At 36.9% G+C, this 19000-nt stretch overlaps 1 protein-coding gene across 6 annotated transcripts in view; it reads left to right on the top strand.

Annotated features, from left to right (window-relative positions):
- sdccag8 (SHH signaling and ciliogenesis regulator sdccag8) overlaps positions 1-19000 on the top strand; it is a 92839-nt gene that overhangs the window by 37262 nt on the left and 36577 nt on the right. For 4 of the 6 annotated variants that reach the window (XM_087277980.1, XM_087277981.1, XM_087277982.1 and 1 more), the window contains 2 exon segments: positions 8771-8898; positions 12654-12762. In XM_087277980.1, the coding sequence (XP_087134106.1) occupies positions 8771-8898; positions 12654-12762 (237 nt within the window). 6 annotated transcript variants of the gene reach the window in all.

A 19000-nucleotide genomic window follows, 5' to 3' on the forward strand; every position in this document is an offset into this window, starting at 1 on the left:
CAACCCGGCTATGGCTCCTGACCGGAGGACATTAGGCCTCGCTCACATCATTACCGTCAGTGAGCAAACACACACTGACCTGCCATTGTGGAGTGGCCGGAGATGGTGCGAGGTGAGTCATAGCTGTCTGCCCTGGCTTCATAACTGTTCTTCCCAGTGAAAACACTTGAAACGGTTGACATTTTAGATGTTAATTTAGCACTGTTGAAGAAAAGTGAATACGTTCATAATATATTCCGATATGGCTGCACGACATATCGTTTCAGCATTGGCATTGTGTGAATCCTCAGCGGTCATATCGCAGGATGTGGGAAGTCAAGCTGGGATCATAGCTGACCAGGCACCACAGTTCCAATTTGTGATTTGTAGATTAATTGCAAAGTTTAACTGTAATTGAGTGAAAGTTTGCAGATCATTTGCACTTGTTCTTAAAGCCTGTTATGTGTAAACATTGCAAGGAAGTTTAAAGCCTTCAGCATTCACAAGAAGCAAAAACATTTGTAGGCTTAACTTGTTTAATTTCTACATTGAAGACTACGCAGTGAAATTTTACACACTATTTATTGGTATTCATGTGTGTGTGTGTGTGTGTGTGTGTGTGTGTGTGTGTGTGTGTGTGTTTGTGTGTGTGTTTGTGTTTGTGTGTGTGTGTGTGTGTGTGTGTGTGTGTGTGTGTGTGTGTGTGTGTGTGTGTGTGTGTGTGTGTGTGTGTGTGTAAATACATAAAATACTTTTTTTTTTTTTTTAAATCCAGATGTTTCCTATCATGTCACCTATAGACCATTTTGAGGGATGCAAACACAAACAATGGTCGCAACATATTTCCTGCTTTAAATTTTTAATTTCTATAGCTTCACAGAATCCAAAAAGAGCCACATATTGATAAATAATGGTATTACAGCTGTTTTAACATTAAGTTATGATTGAATTGCCTCTTGTTACAGTTATGAAATAGTTTGATGATAAGCAGGAAATGTTGATGGGCCAATGACATGATCACATTGAAATGATCTATATTCATAAAAAAGTTCATATTAAACTGCAATACAATTGATTCATTTTAAATTAACTGCATTAACTGTATTTCTGCAATAGATCTCCAGAACTGTTCAGAACTGTCACTTTACCCTTTTTTGAACTTTTACTATTTTGGGTGAACTTGAAGTGCTTAAACTAATTCAGGAGTTTAGGTTTAACCAGACTAATTGAAATAAGTAACTCATAAATCATTTTGAGTGATTCATTTAAAGAATTGGTTAAAAACAGTTATTAAAATAGCATTACTAATATTTAGTTATTTATGTACTTTGTTTGTTATTGTCATACACAGTTTCTCATCAACTTTTATTTAGCCAGTTTGGGTGAATGTTTCAATTAATAAAACTTAAGTAAAGTGCATTCGGAAAGTATTCATAGTGCTTCACTTTTTCCACATTTTTTATGTAACAGCCTTATTTCAAAATTGTTCAAATTTATTTATTTCCTCAAAATGTTTTACACAGTACCCCATAAAGACAATGTGAATTTTTAAAAAATTGTTGCAAATTGAAAAAAAAAAAAGTGTGTGTATGAGTGAGTGTATGAGTGAGTGTATGAGTGAGTGTATGAGTGAGTGAAAAATCACATGTACATAAGTATTCACAGCCTTTGCCGTGAAGCTCTAAATTGAGCTCAGGTACATTTTGTTTCCATTTATTATTCTTCAGATGTTTCACCAGCTTAGTTGGAGTTAACCAGTGGTCAATTCAGTTTATTGTACATGATTTGATGATATTCACCTGTCTATATAAGGTCCCAGGGTCGACAGTGCATGTCAAAGCACAAACCAAGCATGAAGACAAAGGAATTGTCTGTAGACCTCCGGGACAGGATTGCCTCAAGGCACAAGGTTGGGAAAGTATATAGAAACATTTCTGCTGCTCTGAAAGTTTCAATGAGCACAGTGGCCTCCATCATCCGTTAGTGGAAGATGTTTAGAACCACCATGACTATTCCTAGAGCTGGCTGGCCATCTAAGCTGAGTGATCAGGGGGAAGGGTCTTAGTCAGGGAGGCGATCAATAACCCGATGGTCACTCTGTCTGAGCTCCAGCAATCTTCTGTGGAGAGAATAACCTTACAGAAGGACAACCATCTGTGCAGCAATCCACCAATCAGGCCTGTATGGAAGTGTTAAATTCCTACCTGGAATTTAATAAAAGGCACTCTCGGACCATAAGAAACAAAATTCTATGGTTTAATTAGACTACAATTAAACTCTTTGGAGTGAATGCCAGGCCTTACCTTTGGAGAAGACCAGGCACCGCTCATGACCAGGCTAATACCATCATGCTGTGGGGATGTTTTTTCAGGCGTAGGAACTGGAAGACTAGTCAGGATAGAGGGAAAGATGAATGCTGCAATGTACAGAGACATCCTAAATGAAAACCTGCTTCAGAGTGCTCTTGACCTTTGACTAGGGTGACGGTTCTTCTTCCTGCAGGACAATGACCCAAAACACACTGCCAAAAAATCAATGGAGTGGCTTCACAACATCTCTGCGAATGTTCTTGAGTGGCTCAGCCAGAGCTCAGACCTAAATCCTATTGAACATCTCTGGAGAGATCTCAAAATGGCTGTACACTGTCGCTTCCCATCCAACCTTATAGAGCTTGAGAGGTACTGCAAAGAGGAATGGGCAAACATTCCCAAAGACGGGTATGCCAAAAACTCTGTTTTTCACATTGTCATTATGGGGTATTGTGTCTAGAATTTTAAGAAAATAAATGAGTTTAATCCATTTTGGAATAAAGCTGTAACTTTAAAAAAATTTGAAAAAGTGAAGCACTATGAATACTCTCCGGATGCGCTGTATATATAAAATCAGCATCAAATAATATTAGTTGTCAATTCATGCTAATACTATGCAGTCCTCAAACTCCCTTAAATATTCTTTGCCTTTAGATACACAAAGTTTCGATCTTGACGGTGTCCACAGTCCTCACGCTCGAAGGCCTCTCGCTCAGCCAACTTTTTCCCTAAAGTGCTCTCGGTAACTTTCTGGCGGTCTCTCTCATGCTAATTGGTCGACAAACACCCGACCCCCCCCTCGCTCCATCCACACCCCCGCACCCCAGTGAGTGGCTGGGCCCCCTGGAAAGCCACAGTAACAAATGGCTGGCTGTGAGGCCTTTGTGAGCCCCTGCTGAGCGCTGGTGTGGATGGTGTTTTAGGCCGCTGTTCAAGCACAGCGGGGGCCGAGCGCTCTCCCCCTGCTCGCTCTCTCTCACACAGCTCTCGCAGGCGGAGCGCCTTCACACTCCAGACGACAGCAGGCCTGCAGAGACGGTCACTTCTCCAGCTACATTCCAAACCCAGTGTGCGAGAAAAGTTTTCAGGCTTCACTGTTAATTAACACACTTTGACTTGAGTTTTGTGGGTGTTTTTTTTTTTTTTTCTCGTTTTACTTTCTTTGGCCTGCGTTATGTCTGATCTTTTGTAGTGTGGACTAGTTGTTTTATTCATGCTGGATTATTGATGTTGATGCGGTTGAGTTAAGAATGTGTGTGTGTGTTTTTTTACACCATTTATTTTAGATCTGCCGATTAGTGTCGTATCCAATCGCCGAACTCATTGTTTGCTATGCTGTACCTTCAATTCAAAAGCTTCATTTGCATAGCAGAATAGATTGCGATGTTGGCAGGTGTAATTGTGCAGCACAGGTGAATGAAATCGAGGAATGTGCAGTAAATGAAGTGAGACATGGGGTGTGAATTTTGTAGAGTGACAATATGGTGGAGTGACAAGATGTAGTGTGACGAGAAAGATTTGTTGTAACTATAATATTTGTTTTTCTACATTAAAACTTGTTGTGCAAGTAAATGCAACACATTCTCACTTCATTATTTATCAGGACACCTTGTAGTCTCAATTTACTGCACTAAGTACCTCTATGGCAACATTTTTCAATTTGCAGGGCACTACATTGTTCTATGATTCTATGCATACATTTGTCTAAATAAATAATTATGGCTGTTAACTGAAAGTCATACATATATCACAATTACATTGTTATACACTATTACATTACTTTTCCAACAACCTTTAAGTCTTGGGTTGAAAATTGATGATAAATGGCTACCCAGTACATATGAAGTTACGCCAGTGGGTCAAAATGTGGCAACTGGGAATGAGAATGTAGGGCTGCACAATTTATTGTTTGAGCATTGATATTGCAATGTGTGTGTCCTAGTGCTCAATTATTTAAACATTTTACCCCTATTACGATTAATGAACATTAATTTTATTTGTTTGTTCAGTTTTTTTTTGCCGTTATGAAGGGTTTCTATGGGGATTTAAGTCTTAAAATGTCTTAAATTTTAAAAACCCAATTGTAGGCCTTAAAAATTCTTAAATCCACTGAAATATTGTGTTGTAGTTCCTAAATCATTTTAAACAGGCCTTAATTTTCCTATATTCATGAAAAGCTATACACAATCGGGTCAACGGCCATCTGATCTCTAACAATATGTTTCAATAAAAGTTTTAAGAAACTTTTATTTATTAACTCTAATTACTTATTAATATGTTTTAAATATCTTTCATACAATAACATTTCTTTTTTTAAGCTTTTTTATAGTTTTATCTTGACCATTTAAAAAATCGTTCACGTTTAGCCTAGTGTACATATGAAATTTCATTCATTAAGGTCTTAAAATGGTCTTTTAAAGGTTTTAAAAAGTCTTACATTTGACTTGATGCAACCTGTAGAAACCGTTATAGTTCACGGACCAGTTTTGTTCTGTAAAAATCCTCACATATTACAAGTGAACCACCAATTATTCCGGCAAATGTTTTACGCAGCGGGTGCCCTTTCAGCCGCAACCCATTACTGAGAAACACCCATACACAGTCATTAACACACATACATGCACATACGCTATGGCCAATTTCAGTTCATCCAATTCACCTACTGTATAGTGCATGTCTTTGGACTGTGAGGAAAACCTGAACACCCAGAGAAAACCCACGCAAACACAGGGAGAACTTCGAACTCCACATAGAAACGCCAACTGGCCCAATCGGGAATCGAAACAGCAATCCTCTTGCTTGTGAGGCACTGAATAAATTTAGTCTCATTAAAATTATATATTATGAGATTGAACTATATAATAAATGATTATATAACAAATATATAATAATTGTACATAAAAAAATGTAAATACATTATTTAATAAAAATAATTATTACAATAAGTCATTATGCATCCTGATTGGTAATTAATGAGCTTCACTGTATATACAGTTGTAACCACTAAGCCACTGTGCCACCGCATTTAAGTATTGCATATTGCATTTTCCCCTTCCATTAATCACTCTAAACTAACTCTGCGCATGTTAGAATGTATATCCACATTCTGATACCCAGCTTGCAGTCAGCGCAAGTAAACTGTATGACCCATCACTGAGTGCTAAAGATGTGTGTGAGCATATCAAAGTGCTAGTGCACGTGGGATCAAAAGCCCACGTCGCTGTTTTTGTTTAAGTTCCTAATCATTTGTTATTTTAAAAAGTTTTCACGTGTGGAGATCTGAGAAGCGCGTCAGGTGAATGAAGGTTATGACTTGTCGATTAAAACATCCTTCTTAAAGATAAAACTATATTATGACTAAAATGGACTATGTCCATGTGCCCAACTTGATGAGCATTCAATCAGTAATGCTTCAGAACATAAACATTGGAGAAATTGTTCTGTCTATAACTTTCTCATTGTGCTGCATCTATAGTGTGTCTTGTGTAAACATTTTGTTTCTTAGTGGTTAACCTACATTTAATTTGCACAGTGAAGTTTATTACTATATATATTATGCAGTAAAATATTTGACTATATTATAAATTTTTTTTGCTTGTTTTTTGTTTTTTTACTGAACTTATCATAAACAGAAACCGTCACTAAAAGCCAAAACATAACCAAACCAAATTGTGACAAGTCTGTTTGGTTGCGCTTTGGTGCTGCTCCTGTAAAGTTATTAGTCATTTAAGCATGTAAACTTTCTTTTTTCTATTTGACTCCGAATTTCATTATACAGACATAAAAGAAGGCTTTTCCCAAAATGAAACTGAAGGTTTGAAAAAAATTAAATAATAACATAAAGGCATGTTTTTAAATAGAATTTTAGATGACAATTAAACATGGGTGAACTAAGCCTTTAAAAGTTTAGTGAAGTATTGTGTACAGTAATGTTGTAGTGTTTTTGTGCTGTTTTGTTCTGTACTATTGCTTACATTTTAACAAAGTAAGTTTTCAGTTCCTGGAAATGCAACTATTAGTAGTTTAAAGACTGATTTCCCCTGCAAAGCTTTAAACCAGGGGTCACCAAACTTGTTCCTGGAGGGCCGGTGTCCTGCAGATTTTAGCTCCAACCCTAATCAAACACACCTGAACAAGCTAATCAAGGTCTTACTTGGTATACTTGAAATATCCAGGCAGGTGTGTTGAGGCAGTTGGAGCTAAACCCTGCAGGGATACCGGCCCTCCAGGACCAGGATTGGTGACCCCTGCTTTAAACACTCTGGGCTTTATTTTAACGATCTAGGCACATTCCCTTTAAGACTCAGTTGCGTCATCCCATGGCGTGGAAAGACTGAACGCTTCTAGCTAGAAAACAGTTAAACAAACCATCTGCAGCATGAGGATAAAGAATGAGCCTCCTCTCCATACGGCCTCTTTACTTCTCTTTACTTTTACTCTTTACTTTACTCCTTTACTTTTCTAGAGTAAGGAAATGGTGGAAGCTCACTCCACTGAAGACATCCATTAGCCTTAATATTCCATTTCATTTGCTCAGTGCAAAGATTTGTTTCAAAACTATTTCTAAATTCCGTTCTAATTTCCAACAACAAATAAATAAACAATGATAATGACGTGTGGTCAACATACACGTATTCTTATGCCTCATATGATGATGCATACATCTTCAAACCCCGACAGATGGACAAATTTAAACAAGTTTTTACTAAAACAAATAGAAATATGCTTCTAATAAATAATATTGCTAATAATAATAATAATAATAATAATAACATTTTAATAAAAATGTCAACGTAAAAAATATCAGTAAGAATTGTCATGAATAAACTGAAAAAATCTCCCCTGACATGAAGGTGGCATAGAGGTAGTGTTTTTTTATATAAAATATTTTTGGTAACATTTTAATCCTTTATTTTTTCATATGTAAAGATATTTGTTAGTTGCTGTACATCCTGTGTGTATTAAGTCTTTGAACCTGCATAGGCACATAACTAACGCGCTCTGTGCTGGACTTTAGACCTGTTTTTACTTGGTCAATGATGTGGTCTACTTCAGACACCACGGTGACTGAAGCTCTGTACAAGACTTTTGGCCAGCGGAGAAATTAAAATGGTCGTGCCCAACTGAGTCTGGTTCTCTCAAGGTTTTTTTCTTCACTCCTGTCAGGTGAAGTTTTTTTCCCTCTCCGCTGTCACCACTGGCTCGCATGGTTCAGGATTGGTAGAGCTACGCATCGATGAATTGCTCTTCAGTGTTTGAACTCTCAGTTATGATTTTAAATCACACTGAACTGAGCTAAACTGAACTGAACTTAAACACTAAAAACTGAACTACACTGTTCCAGTTACTATGACCATCTATGTGAAGCTGCTTTGACACAATCTACATTGTAAAAACGCTATACAAATAAAGCTGAATTGAATTAAATTGAATTCAGTTCCTCAAAATAGCAACATGCCAACAATGTGCCTTAACACACCTCTTTTATAGATTAGCACATCCATAAGTCCAAAAAGTAGCGCAAATGGATTTGATAATTAAACAAAGTGGCACAAAATGTAAAAATTAGGGTTGTGCTGGTCTGAAAATAGCAACAAATCGTGACAAGTCTTGCGCCTCAAACCTGGTTTATACTTCTGCGTCAAGTGATCGGCATGACCCTCGGGGCATGCAAGGCGCGTAGCTGTGCATTTATACTTCTGCATGCTGTTTCTGTTGTTCTGCAATAACGATTCCGGAACGCTAGTTGGCAGTGAGGTGTTTATGGTCCTCTATGTCGACTTTCTTCGCTGGTGTTTTATTTTTCTGAACGCTTCCTTCATGTACAAGTGGCTCAAACTCGCTCATTTTGAGGCAGGAACCGGCGGACGTGCAACAACTTTAACCATGAGGTAAACACAAAACAAAACTTTGCATCTGGAGCTCCTTCACGGGACTCCACTTGAAAACAATCTCCAGCTCCATCGGGCTCGCGCAGCTCTTGGTCCCGCCCTGACTCGTCAGCGCTACCAAGCCGAAACAATCACAGAGTTTGCACTAAGTGTCGTTGCGACGTGTAGTTACATTTTGTGAGAGGTGTGTGTCAGCGACGCTGACGACCACAGGGTAGGGCTATGCGACAACCTGTAGGCTGCGCCCTAGCATACACGTGCGCTTGACGCAGAAGTATAAATCAGCCTTTATTGCGCCGGGTGTATGACAGGGCCCTCTGACTCTTAACTCATAGCATTATTCTGTTTGTATAAGCATCCTGGTCCAGTCCAGCATAGCAGGTTTTTTAAAAAAAATTCTGACCAATGACAGAGGGGAGTGACCAGGAAACCTGTTTTGAACCTTAAATTTTGCAAGACCATTTGGTGACGCTAGTGGCCCAGAAATCTCTCTCTTTAAGCAGCTCTTCATGTGCATGACTGATCTACATGTGTTTGACTCTCTGTTTTCTTGCTCTCTCTCTCTCTCTCTTTCTCTCTCTCACTCTGCAGGCAGGAGAAGGAGGCATCAGAACGCTGCTGTGGTGAGGACATGGCCGCTCTGACCTTCCAGGCACAGCGGCGCGAACGTGAGCTGACACAGACGCTCCAGCAAATGGAGGCGCAGCACGAAAAGAGTGGTGGGTGTTCGCCGGTGTACTGCCCCTTTGCCAGAACAAGCGCCTCTCCCGCCCTTCCGCCTGCCTCACCCCCGCATGCTCCGAGCGTGAGCCACACTGTGCGGGACGGCATCAGGAACACCTGTAACCTTTGGCTGGCCGAAGGGAGCAGATGCTCGGCGCTCCAGAGCTTCGGCGCTACGTATTAGTTAGCGTTTAAAAATGGGGGGGAGGCGGGCTAGCGCTGCCCACTGTCTGCTGATTTCAGAGTGCTGCTCTCACATCTGTTGCACCATCTGGATGGGCGAGTTTAGTTTATTTACCTGTGTTTCCAGAAACTTGAGGCATGCTGATTGCCAGAACAAAGCACGGAGAAAACAAAGGGCTTCTTTCTGGCGCGGCTGCACGGCACACATGTTGTCTAAAGAGAAATGGCATCAGAGGCTCAGCAGGAAGCTCTCCGGGCTTATGGAATTAGTCCTTTAATACTGCAGACCACTTCTCTCTCTAAGCATATAATGGCCACTCTCGATAGCTAATTATTTTTGTCCTGCTCCCCCCTTCCCTCTCTGTCTAAACTCTAAACGGATTGATTTTAGAAGTTAAGACAGAATCGCCTCTAGATGATACCGCTTTTTTTTTTTGACTCTGGCCTGTTTGTTTAGAGTCCAGTTTATTTCTTTTATCCTGGTTTGTGTGTGGTGTTTTCTCTGTGGCCTGCACATGCCCAGTTTGTTTCAAAGCGCAGCAACCCAGTAGGATTCTTTTGGTGAACTTTCAACAGCTTCTGCACTTTTTGAACTTGATGAAAACTAAATTTAATGAACACCGGCATCCATGTAGTCACTGCTTCCCTGCTTTCTGCCTGCCTTCCTTCTCACGTTTTTCTTCGCGTTTATACAGTTTTACATTCACCTTTCAGAATCTGGAAAATTTTTGTAATTTTATCCAAATAAGAGGAATTCTAAAAGTGCATCCTATTTTTTTTTTATTTAGCACTTTTTTTAAATAAGCTTATTCACATACCACATCTATCTTTCTGTAGATACAGTGCTCGGCATAATTGAGTACACCCCATGTTGAAAATAAATATTTTTATTCAATTCTCAGTGAATATAGGTGATGTATTTTACTGCATTTAAACAAAACAGATTTATTAAACTGAAATATTTATTAAAATAATATTTTATTCACCAAACATATTTAAAAATGGAAAGATAATACAATTAAATTCAAGCAAGATATTGCACCTTGATATTGAACCTATAACATTTCAAAAAAAAAATTCCATTGTTTTGCTTTTCTTGATTTTTCCTCTTTTTAAAATTTGTATTTAATATTTTTCTATAACATATAAATTTGGGTGTACTAGTTTTTGGACCATTATCGTGAGGTTTTTTTTTTGTTAGATAAGCTCTAGATTTGGCTTCAGTACTGACTAATCTAATGTATATGCACAAACATAATATTGTATAGCTTTCTATTAAAAATATGCATTTTAAAGAGAAATTTGTGAGGGGTGTACTTGTATTTACTCAGCACTTTATATACAGTTGAAGTCAGAATTGCTAGCCCCCTTTTGATATTTGTTTTCTTTTTTAAATATTTCCCAAATGATGTGTAACAGAGCAAGGAAATTTTCACAGTATGTCTGATAATATTTTTTTCTTTTGAAGAAAGTCTTATTTGTTTTATTTTGGCTAGAATAAAAGCAGTTTTTAATTTTCTAAACCATTTTAGGGACAAAATTATTAGCCCCTTTAAGCTATTTTTTTTTTCTTTCGATAGTCTACAAAACAAACCATGGTTACACAATAACTTGCCTAATTACACTAACCTGCCTAGTTAACCTAATTATCCAATAAGCCTTTTAATGTACCTTTAAGCTGTATAAAAGTGTCTTGAAAAATCTCTCTCTCTAAATTTTCTCTCCGTTAAACAGAAATTAGTGAAAAAAATAAACAGGGGGCCTAATAATTCTCACTTCAACTGTATATCTCACAAGATAATAATATCAAGTTGTCCACTGATTCAGATTTTCTAGCGGCTATGTATTTCAGATCCATTTTTTTCACTAAGGATGATTTAGAGACCATTTATACAACTATTAAAATTTATTTTTACAAGCAAAACAATGCATTAAGAACAATGAAGAACAAAAAATGCACTCTAACCTGTTCACCTCATTCTAATTTAAAAGTTATTGCTCTCTGTATAAAATGATAAATCTCAAATTTATATAGTGACTGCACTGAAATGGTTTATACATGCAGAAAATGTTTGAAAAGTAAAGAATGTGCAGGACATAAAGAGTTTTTTTTTAACAGTGCACAGTTTAACTGCTTTGAGGAAACAAGTGGCTCATGAACAACTATCACAAAACTTAAAATAAGGATCATCCAGGTACCGACACAGACGTAGTTTTAAGAATCATGCGCATGTACTCTTTTTTAAAATTCAGTTGCTATTTTGTCTTGAGGCATATATGTAAACATATGTTACGTGAAATATATTATTCAGGACAGTGCTAAAACTGCTGTTATTTTTTAACACTGTCTTTATTAATTTTAGTAGCTTTTAGCATGTACAACATAAATCTAAACCAAACATAATAATAATAATAATTGAAAAGTAAAACAATAAAAATAGAATAAACAAAATAAAAAAATAACAATAAAAAAACCCACAAAAGTTAATGGATCTACTTACTCATACAATATAAACGTACATCATGTAACAACAATGGTATATCAATAGGAGGTAATACAAGTTATACAGAAAAAAGATTTGTATCAGCTTCCAAATTTTTGAAAACTTTTTAGGTTATACTAGTTATATAAGTTAATTTTTCTAAAGACAAACAATAAGAAAATCCCAGCAACCATTGTCCAAAATGCAAGCGTTCCGGGTTTTTTTTCCCGAAATCTGAAAATGCTATTATTATTATTATTATTATTATTTTATTATTATTATTATTATTATTATTATTTTATTTTATTTTTATTTTTTTTATGTTTAGTTTTATTTTTATTTAGACAGAAGTGACCAGAACTGTACACAAACTGTTCACTGGAATACCTGACCAAAGTTGAAACTCCATTAAATATCCTAAATTGAAATACTTGGAAATGTTGTCGTCAATAGCCTTGTGGTTAAGTGCGCAGACATATAGCACCATGGGGCTCGACCTGAGTTTGATTCCTGGTTTGAGTTCCTATGCTGATCCTTCCCCTTTCTTTGCTTTTCCAATGCTTTCCTGTCTATCCTCTACTGTCCTATCCCAAAAAACAGTTAAAAACTCCTAAAACATAATTATAAAAAATACTTAAAGTAAACCATTAAAGAAATTTTATTAAAATTTTTTTAAATGTTACATTCTACGCAATTTCAATGTCATTTTTTCAAACAAGTTATTTTGTGAGAGTAGTCATGTCAGGTGTTCTTCCACTAATATCCCAGATGCACTTTTGTGTCATCTCAAATCATTCTGAAAGTCAGGTTTCACACAGACCTGTGGAGTTCATGTTTCTTAAGGTAAAGTAGAAAACGCATAAATAATAGGCCTTACATAAATTTAAAATCCATATTATGATTAAATAAATGACATAAAAATAACCCCATTTTCTGGTTTCTGAGTTTGACACATGACCTTGAACCCTTTTAGGGCTAAGAAGAGCATCAATGTTTTGTGTTGCTGTACCTGTGTTATATAAAGCATGTATTTCAGCACATCTGTGTTTGCTGTGTTAATGAGTCAATACTTGATCTGTTCACAGTCAGAGAAACAGATGCTCTGCTGAGTGCTCAGAACAGCCTGATCAGGAAACTGAAGGAGGAATGTCACACACTCGGGGCAAAGCTGGAGGAACTGGCTCAGAGCAGCAGGTATGTTGCACTTTCATTTAAGATCACGTATACCACTATAACAAGGTTGAAGAATGGAGGAGGTGGGAATTGACAAATGATGAATGCAAGATTTAATTGTCAAGCAAATATATAACACAATGAAAGTTGCCCCCCAGCCTTTTGTAGAACTTTAATGTGGCACACAGGTTTCTGCTTACTTTGCTTTCTACCCTACACCTCTCAAAACATCTTTATTTAAATTCAGTACAAAGTCAAATGCAATGCAAAACCCACATTTGTGGTCACACAAGACTTTTTATTCCATTGACTTTTATTCATACTTATACGAACGAATGCATCAGACCAGAAATGAAGGTCTATGCGCAGATATTTTACTGTGTAGCAAAGCTGAAGTTTAGTGAATACTGACCTGTGAATTTGTGTCACGTAATTTTGTGAGACTCAGTGGAACATCAAAACATGAGCACTCAGTCCAGAAATGTAAAACATAAATCAAACAATTGTTTATTGTGGTAATGACACATTCTCCTGTTTTATCCCGCCTTTTTTACACTACCATCCAAATTAATTCACAAATCTAGTGTGACCGCAGCTTTATAAAGTATCTTACATACGGTTATACTTAGGCCACAAAAATAAAGATTCTAAATGAACGGTTTTGAGTAACCACATTTGCTTCTCCAAGGAGCCATTTAGGCAATAGTTATTAAGAGAACTAAGAACATTTTTTTAGGGTAAAGGACGTTTTAATGTTTTGATTAACCTTTTGCACTTATCATATACCCATTTGGCATGATTCGTTGCTATTTTCAGACCAACGTAACAGTAATTTTTATGTTTTGCGCCACATTGTTTAAGTAGCAAATCCATTTGCACTACTTTGTGGACTCATGGGTGTGCTGGTCTGCGTGTTGCTATTTTGAGGAACTAAAGTAGACCAACTTTGGGGGGGGGGGTTAAATAATGTTTTTCAGTTTATATAATGTTTGTATATGTGTTTGTATATATGTTATTATTGTTGTCAGTAGTATTTTATTATATGAATATTTATGTTTGTTTTAAAAACAATGCAGTTTTTTGACCACACTACGTTTTTATTGTTCGTTTATTCGTTTTCTGGAAATTAGAACTGAATTTAAAAATAGATTTAAAACATCTTAACAAACAAAATGAAATTTGTAGGATAACGGATGTCTTAAGTGGAGTGCATACAACACCGTTTCCTTTGCTACAAAAGAAAAGGTGTATAGTGAATAGTATTGAGAAAGTAAAAAAAGTGAATGGAGGAGGCTCGTTTTTTATTCTCGCGCTGCAGATGGTCTGTTTAACTGTTTTCTCGCTAGTGAAGCGTTCAGTTTTTACACTTACAAAGTTTGCCATGTAAATAGGGTATATGCCGAGCTAGTGCTGTTCCCATGCTGATACACTTCCGGTGACCTGTTATTGTAAACTTTTTCTCATTGTATACGGTTTCTTATACAGCATCGATGTTGTAATGTCATTAAAATACATTCAGTTAAATAAACTTTAGCATTTATTTAGTTACTCAAGCGTAAAACGAGACAAAAAGCTTTTTACTCGCACGCGCCCGTCAGAATCGGCAGGCTAATGCAGAAGCTCCATTGAATATACTGGGGTAAAATAAATGCTCATATTATAAAGACATGGTGGGGGAAATGTAATTTAATGCAGTGCTTCTTGTACAATCTGAGACCCACTTTAAATCGGAAATCACTCAGCTACTGGAGATCGCTGATTTTTAAAGAAAACAGACCTTAAACGCACTAGATTTTGCATTGGCATTCAATTCGCCGGAAGCACTTAACCCAGGTTAATGGCAAATTAAAAGTCCTATTAGCATGCTTCTGCATATACTTCATAGCAAATGCATCATGACGCGACTCAACTGACTTTTAAAGGGAAAGAGAGAGGAGACTATAATTGTTTAATGCATGTTATGCTCAAAACCCACCCATAATTTATTAAGAGAATAAGCACAACCCTGTTAGACCATGCACTGGGGCGCTGCTTTAGACTTTGCGCTTAGATTGTTAAAATAGAGCTCAAAGAATATTTGGTAGAATAGAAAGTTCCAGTGTTTTTTCATGGGACCATCAGTACCATTCACTTTTTTTTTTTTACAAGGGTAAGATTTGAGTTATTTTTGATTTTGTTAGGAATAAAATGATCTGATTCCTGCATCTCTTATTAATTCATAAAACTTTTGTCAAACAAATGGATTACATACAAAACAAATGATTAATTATTCAATTATTAAAGAATTATTAATCTCTTGATGGTAGACTGAGCATTTAGTTATAAGATCTCCATGTATTTCCAGAAGTCACATGAATTGAATTTTTTTGACTGGCAAAATCCTGAAAGCCATCGACTTGCATTTTATTAATCCCCAAGAACCACTGTTTCATCTATTTTACTATTGTACTGAAGAAATAAGTCACCTCAGATAACCTCAGGATGTGTAAAATAGCACCCCATTTTCATTTTGAGTGTACTATACCTTCAAGTGGCCATCAGAAGTGAATAAGTGACGATTTGTTGGTCAAAAGGTGTCACATCTAGCATATTTACAGCCGAACTAAACATAGTGCTGACTGAAACTGTGCTATTCCTAGCAGCGAGATCAGTGAAAATCAGTTTCCATGTTTGAAATGCAGATTGCCTGACATCGTCTTCTCAACTGTCTGATCTTGTTGACGCTTTGTGAATTGTGTATCTTCGCGAAGTCGGACATTCAGCGCAGAGCCACTCGCGGTGTGTTATCCAGAGCGTGGCATCCTTTCCGTGCCATACTGCTCTAGTCTGTGCCCCAGTAAGGGAGCTGTCACTGTACCCTGGCACACGCCAGCCTGTCCTCCATGCAGGCTTTGCTCTCTGCCCATCACATGTGCCTCTCACCTCAGGCCTCTGGGGTAGTCAGCTGTTAAAACAGTGTAAAGCGCATTACTCACATCGCAGCTTGCAATCTGCCATGGTCAGTCAGCCCAGCTTGGGAAGGTACAGGCCACTGCTGCTCGCCCTCCCCCTTCCGCCCGCACGCTGAACTCAAGAAGACCTCTGAAGAAGATGGATGCACCACGTATTTCTGACCATATGCAGTTTACAGCATTTTTAGTGGGAGTTGACAAAAGTTGGGCAGTGAGAGTTGTTTTACTTTTCTCATACTTTTATAATAAATCCAAATTATTACTGAAATTTAAGTGTGTAACAGAAAGATTTTTTAAAACAAATTATTAAACATAATAGCTCATTTATTTTGTCTTTGTTATGATGACAGTGCATAATATTTTAATAAGTATTTTGCAAGATATTAGTATTGAGCCTAAAGTGACATTTAAAGACTTCACTAGTAACTCTTGTGTACTGTTGGGGGTGTTTTCATCCAATCTGGGGTGATTTTGTTTCTTAATTTGTCCATAACTTTTTCTGTGTTTTGGAGTTAGAAGATTGATTTTTGGTGACATTTTATTTTGACACATATTTTAAGAAAAAAACGTATTATTATTATTATATATATTAATAATTATATATATTTTAATATATTTTATATCTTATATATTTTCTATCAATTTCTCTTTAACGCAAATATTTTTCAACACATTTCTAAAAATAATAGTTTTAATTAGTTATATTTAATTAGTAATATTAGTTTTAACTAATTTCTAATAACTGATTTATTTTATCTTTGCCTTGATGACATAATATTTTACTAGATATGTTTTAAGATACTAGTATTCAGCTTAAAGTGCAATTTATAGGTGTAATTAGGTTAATTAGATTTACTAGGCAAGTTAGGGTAATTAGGCAAGTCATTATATAACAATGGTTTGTGTAGACAATCGAAAAAATATTAAGTGGGCTAATAATATTGATCTAAAATGTTTATTTATTTATTTATTTATTTTTTAATGTAAAACTGCTTTTATTTTAATCAAAATAAAACCAAAAAAACTTTCTCCAGAAGAAAATATATTATAGGAAATGCTGTGAAATATTCCTTGCTCAATTTAACATATTTTGGGTAATATTTTAAAAAAGAAAAATCACAGGAAGGCTGATAATTTAGATTTCAACTATATATGTTGCATTTCCCTTGTTTTGAGTGTTCACTTGAGTGTTGACGCTCATTCTAGTGAACAGAAATGTTTTTGTTTTTGCTAACATTAACACCATAGACAGATATTCAAAACACAGTCATGTAAGCACTCATGAGCTCACAGGAGCAGTACATGGACTGTAAATACATTCTGTTGATGTATTTCCCTCTACTGATCTCCCTGTCCTGTTGTTTTATATCCGGTGACAGTGTGGCCTTCTGTTCAGTGTTGTGTTTTAAACCAATAGGCAGATGAGCACGCAGCACGCTGGCCACAAGGTTCATTCTGCTCAAGACTTGCATGAAACTTGCTTCTGTGTCTTGGTGCACCAGAGATGTGCTTGTACTTGTAATAATAAACTGTCTAATCAAACACGAGCCATTACCATGTCGGCTGTTGACTTTTATTTGGACAAGTTTACACATTCAATCAAAGATCCGTTTTGGGGAGCTGATGTCTTCCGTGTAGGCTCTTTAAGTTTGGAGAGGCGGGTGTTTACAGTGCTAATGGAGTTGACTTGGCAGGGCTGTACCTGATGGCAGAGAGCTCAGGTGTTTCTGGTGCAGAGGGAGTGAGGTCTTGTTAAGGAAAGAGCCACACATTCGTTTCTGCCTAACTAACTGCTACTGGAGCTGTGGCTTATTGCCTAGTCCCAAGTTCAAATCTGGCTGTAACCCCTAAAGTGAGCCTAAAACTGTCTTTTACTCATTGTTTCTAGCCTCATTTGACTAAAAATGGAAAAACAAAACAAAATGCTTCTCAACTACTACCTGGTAAACTGTTATACTTGCAATATTTAAAGTGGACCCTTGATACTTTTTAGATGCTTTTTAGATAGATAGATAGATAGATAGATAGATGGATGGATGGATGGATGGATGGATGGATGGATATATAGATAGATAGATAGATAGATAGATAGATAGATAGATAGATAGATAGATAGATAGATAGATAGATGGATGGATGGATGGATGGATGGATGGATGGATGGATGGATGGATGGATGGATGGATGGATGGATGGATGGATGGATGGATGGATGGATGGATGGATAGATTGATGGATGGATGGATAGATTGATGGATGGATGGATTGATGGATAGATTGATGGATAGATTGATTGAATGATTAATGGATGGATGCATAGATAGATGGATAGATATATAGATTGATTGATTAATATATTGATTAATTCATAGATTAATATATTGATGGATGGATGGATGGATTGATGGATGGATGGATGGATGGATGGATTGTTATATTGGTTGATACATTGATTGATACATTGATTGACTGATATATTGATAGACAGATGGATGGATGGATTGATAGATGGATAGATATATAGAATGATTGATTGATTGATTGATTGATTGATTGATATATTGGTTGATATATGGATGGATGGATGGATGGATGGATGGATGGATGGATGGGTGGATTGATCGATCGATCAAGTATGGTACAATTCATGTATATAAACCCTGATCTGGCTTGTAATTCCACTGCCAAGTACCAACAGTACCAGATCATACTGCTGTAATCTTTACCTGTGTTTTTTTTTTTTTTTTTGGGCTGTGTGAAAACATGTAGCATTTGCTCAAAGTGCTTCCTTTTGTGAAAAACAGCCACCTATTGATAAGCTAAAAGCAAGATATGTTGTATTTGGTTGTTGCTAGATCAGATATGGTTGTTGATTCCGAAGTTCACGAGAATTATTTATATTATTTATTAAATTTCCCATTGGCGAGGCAGTGGCGCAGTAGGTAGTGCTGTCGCCTCACAGCAAGAAGGTCGCTGGTTCGAACCTCGGCTCAGTTGGCGTTTCTGTGTGGAGTTTGCATGTTCTCGCTGCCTTCGCGTGGGCTTCCTCTGGGTGCTCCGGTTTCCCCCACAGTCCAAAGACATGCGGTACAGGTGAATTGGGTAGGCTAAATTGTCCGTAGTGTGTGTGAATGTGTGTGTGGATGTTTCCCAGAGATGGGTTGCGGCTGGTAGGGCAGCCGCTGCGTAAAAACTTGCTGGATGAGTTAGCGGTTCATTCCGCTGTGGCGACCCCGGATTAATAAAGGGACAAGAAAATGAATGAATGAATGAAATTTCCCATTAATTATATTTTTTAAAGCATCTAC

Source organism: Danio rerio, chromosome 13 (assembly GCF_052040795.2).
Source record: "Danio rerio strain M-AB ecotype USA chromosome 13, GRCz13ab, whole genome shotgun sequence".
NCBI classification, from domain to species: domain Eukaryota; kingdom Metazoa; phylum Chordata; class Actinopteri; order Cypriniformes; family Danionidae; genus Danio; species Danio rerio.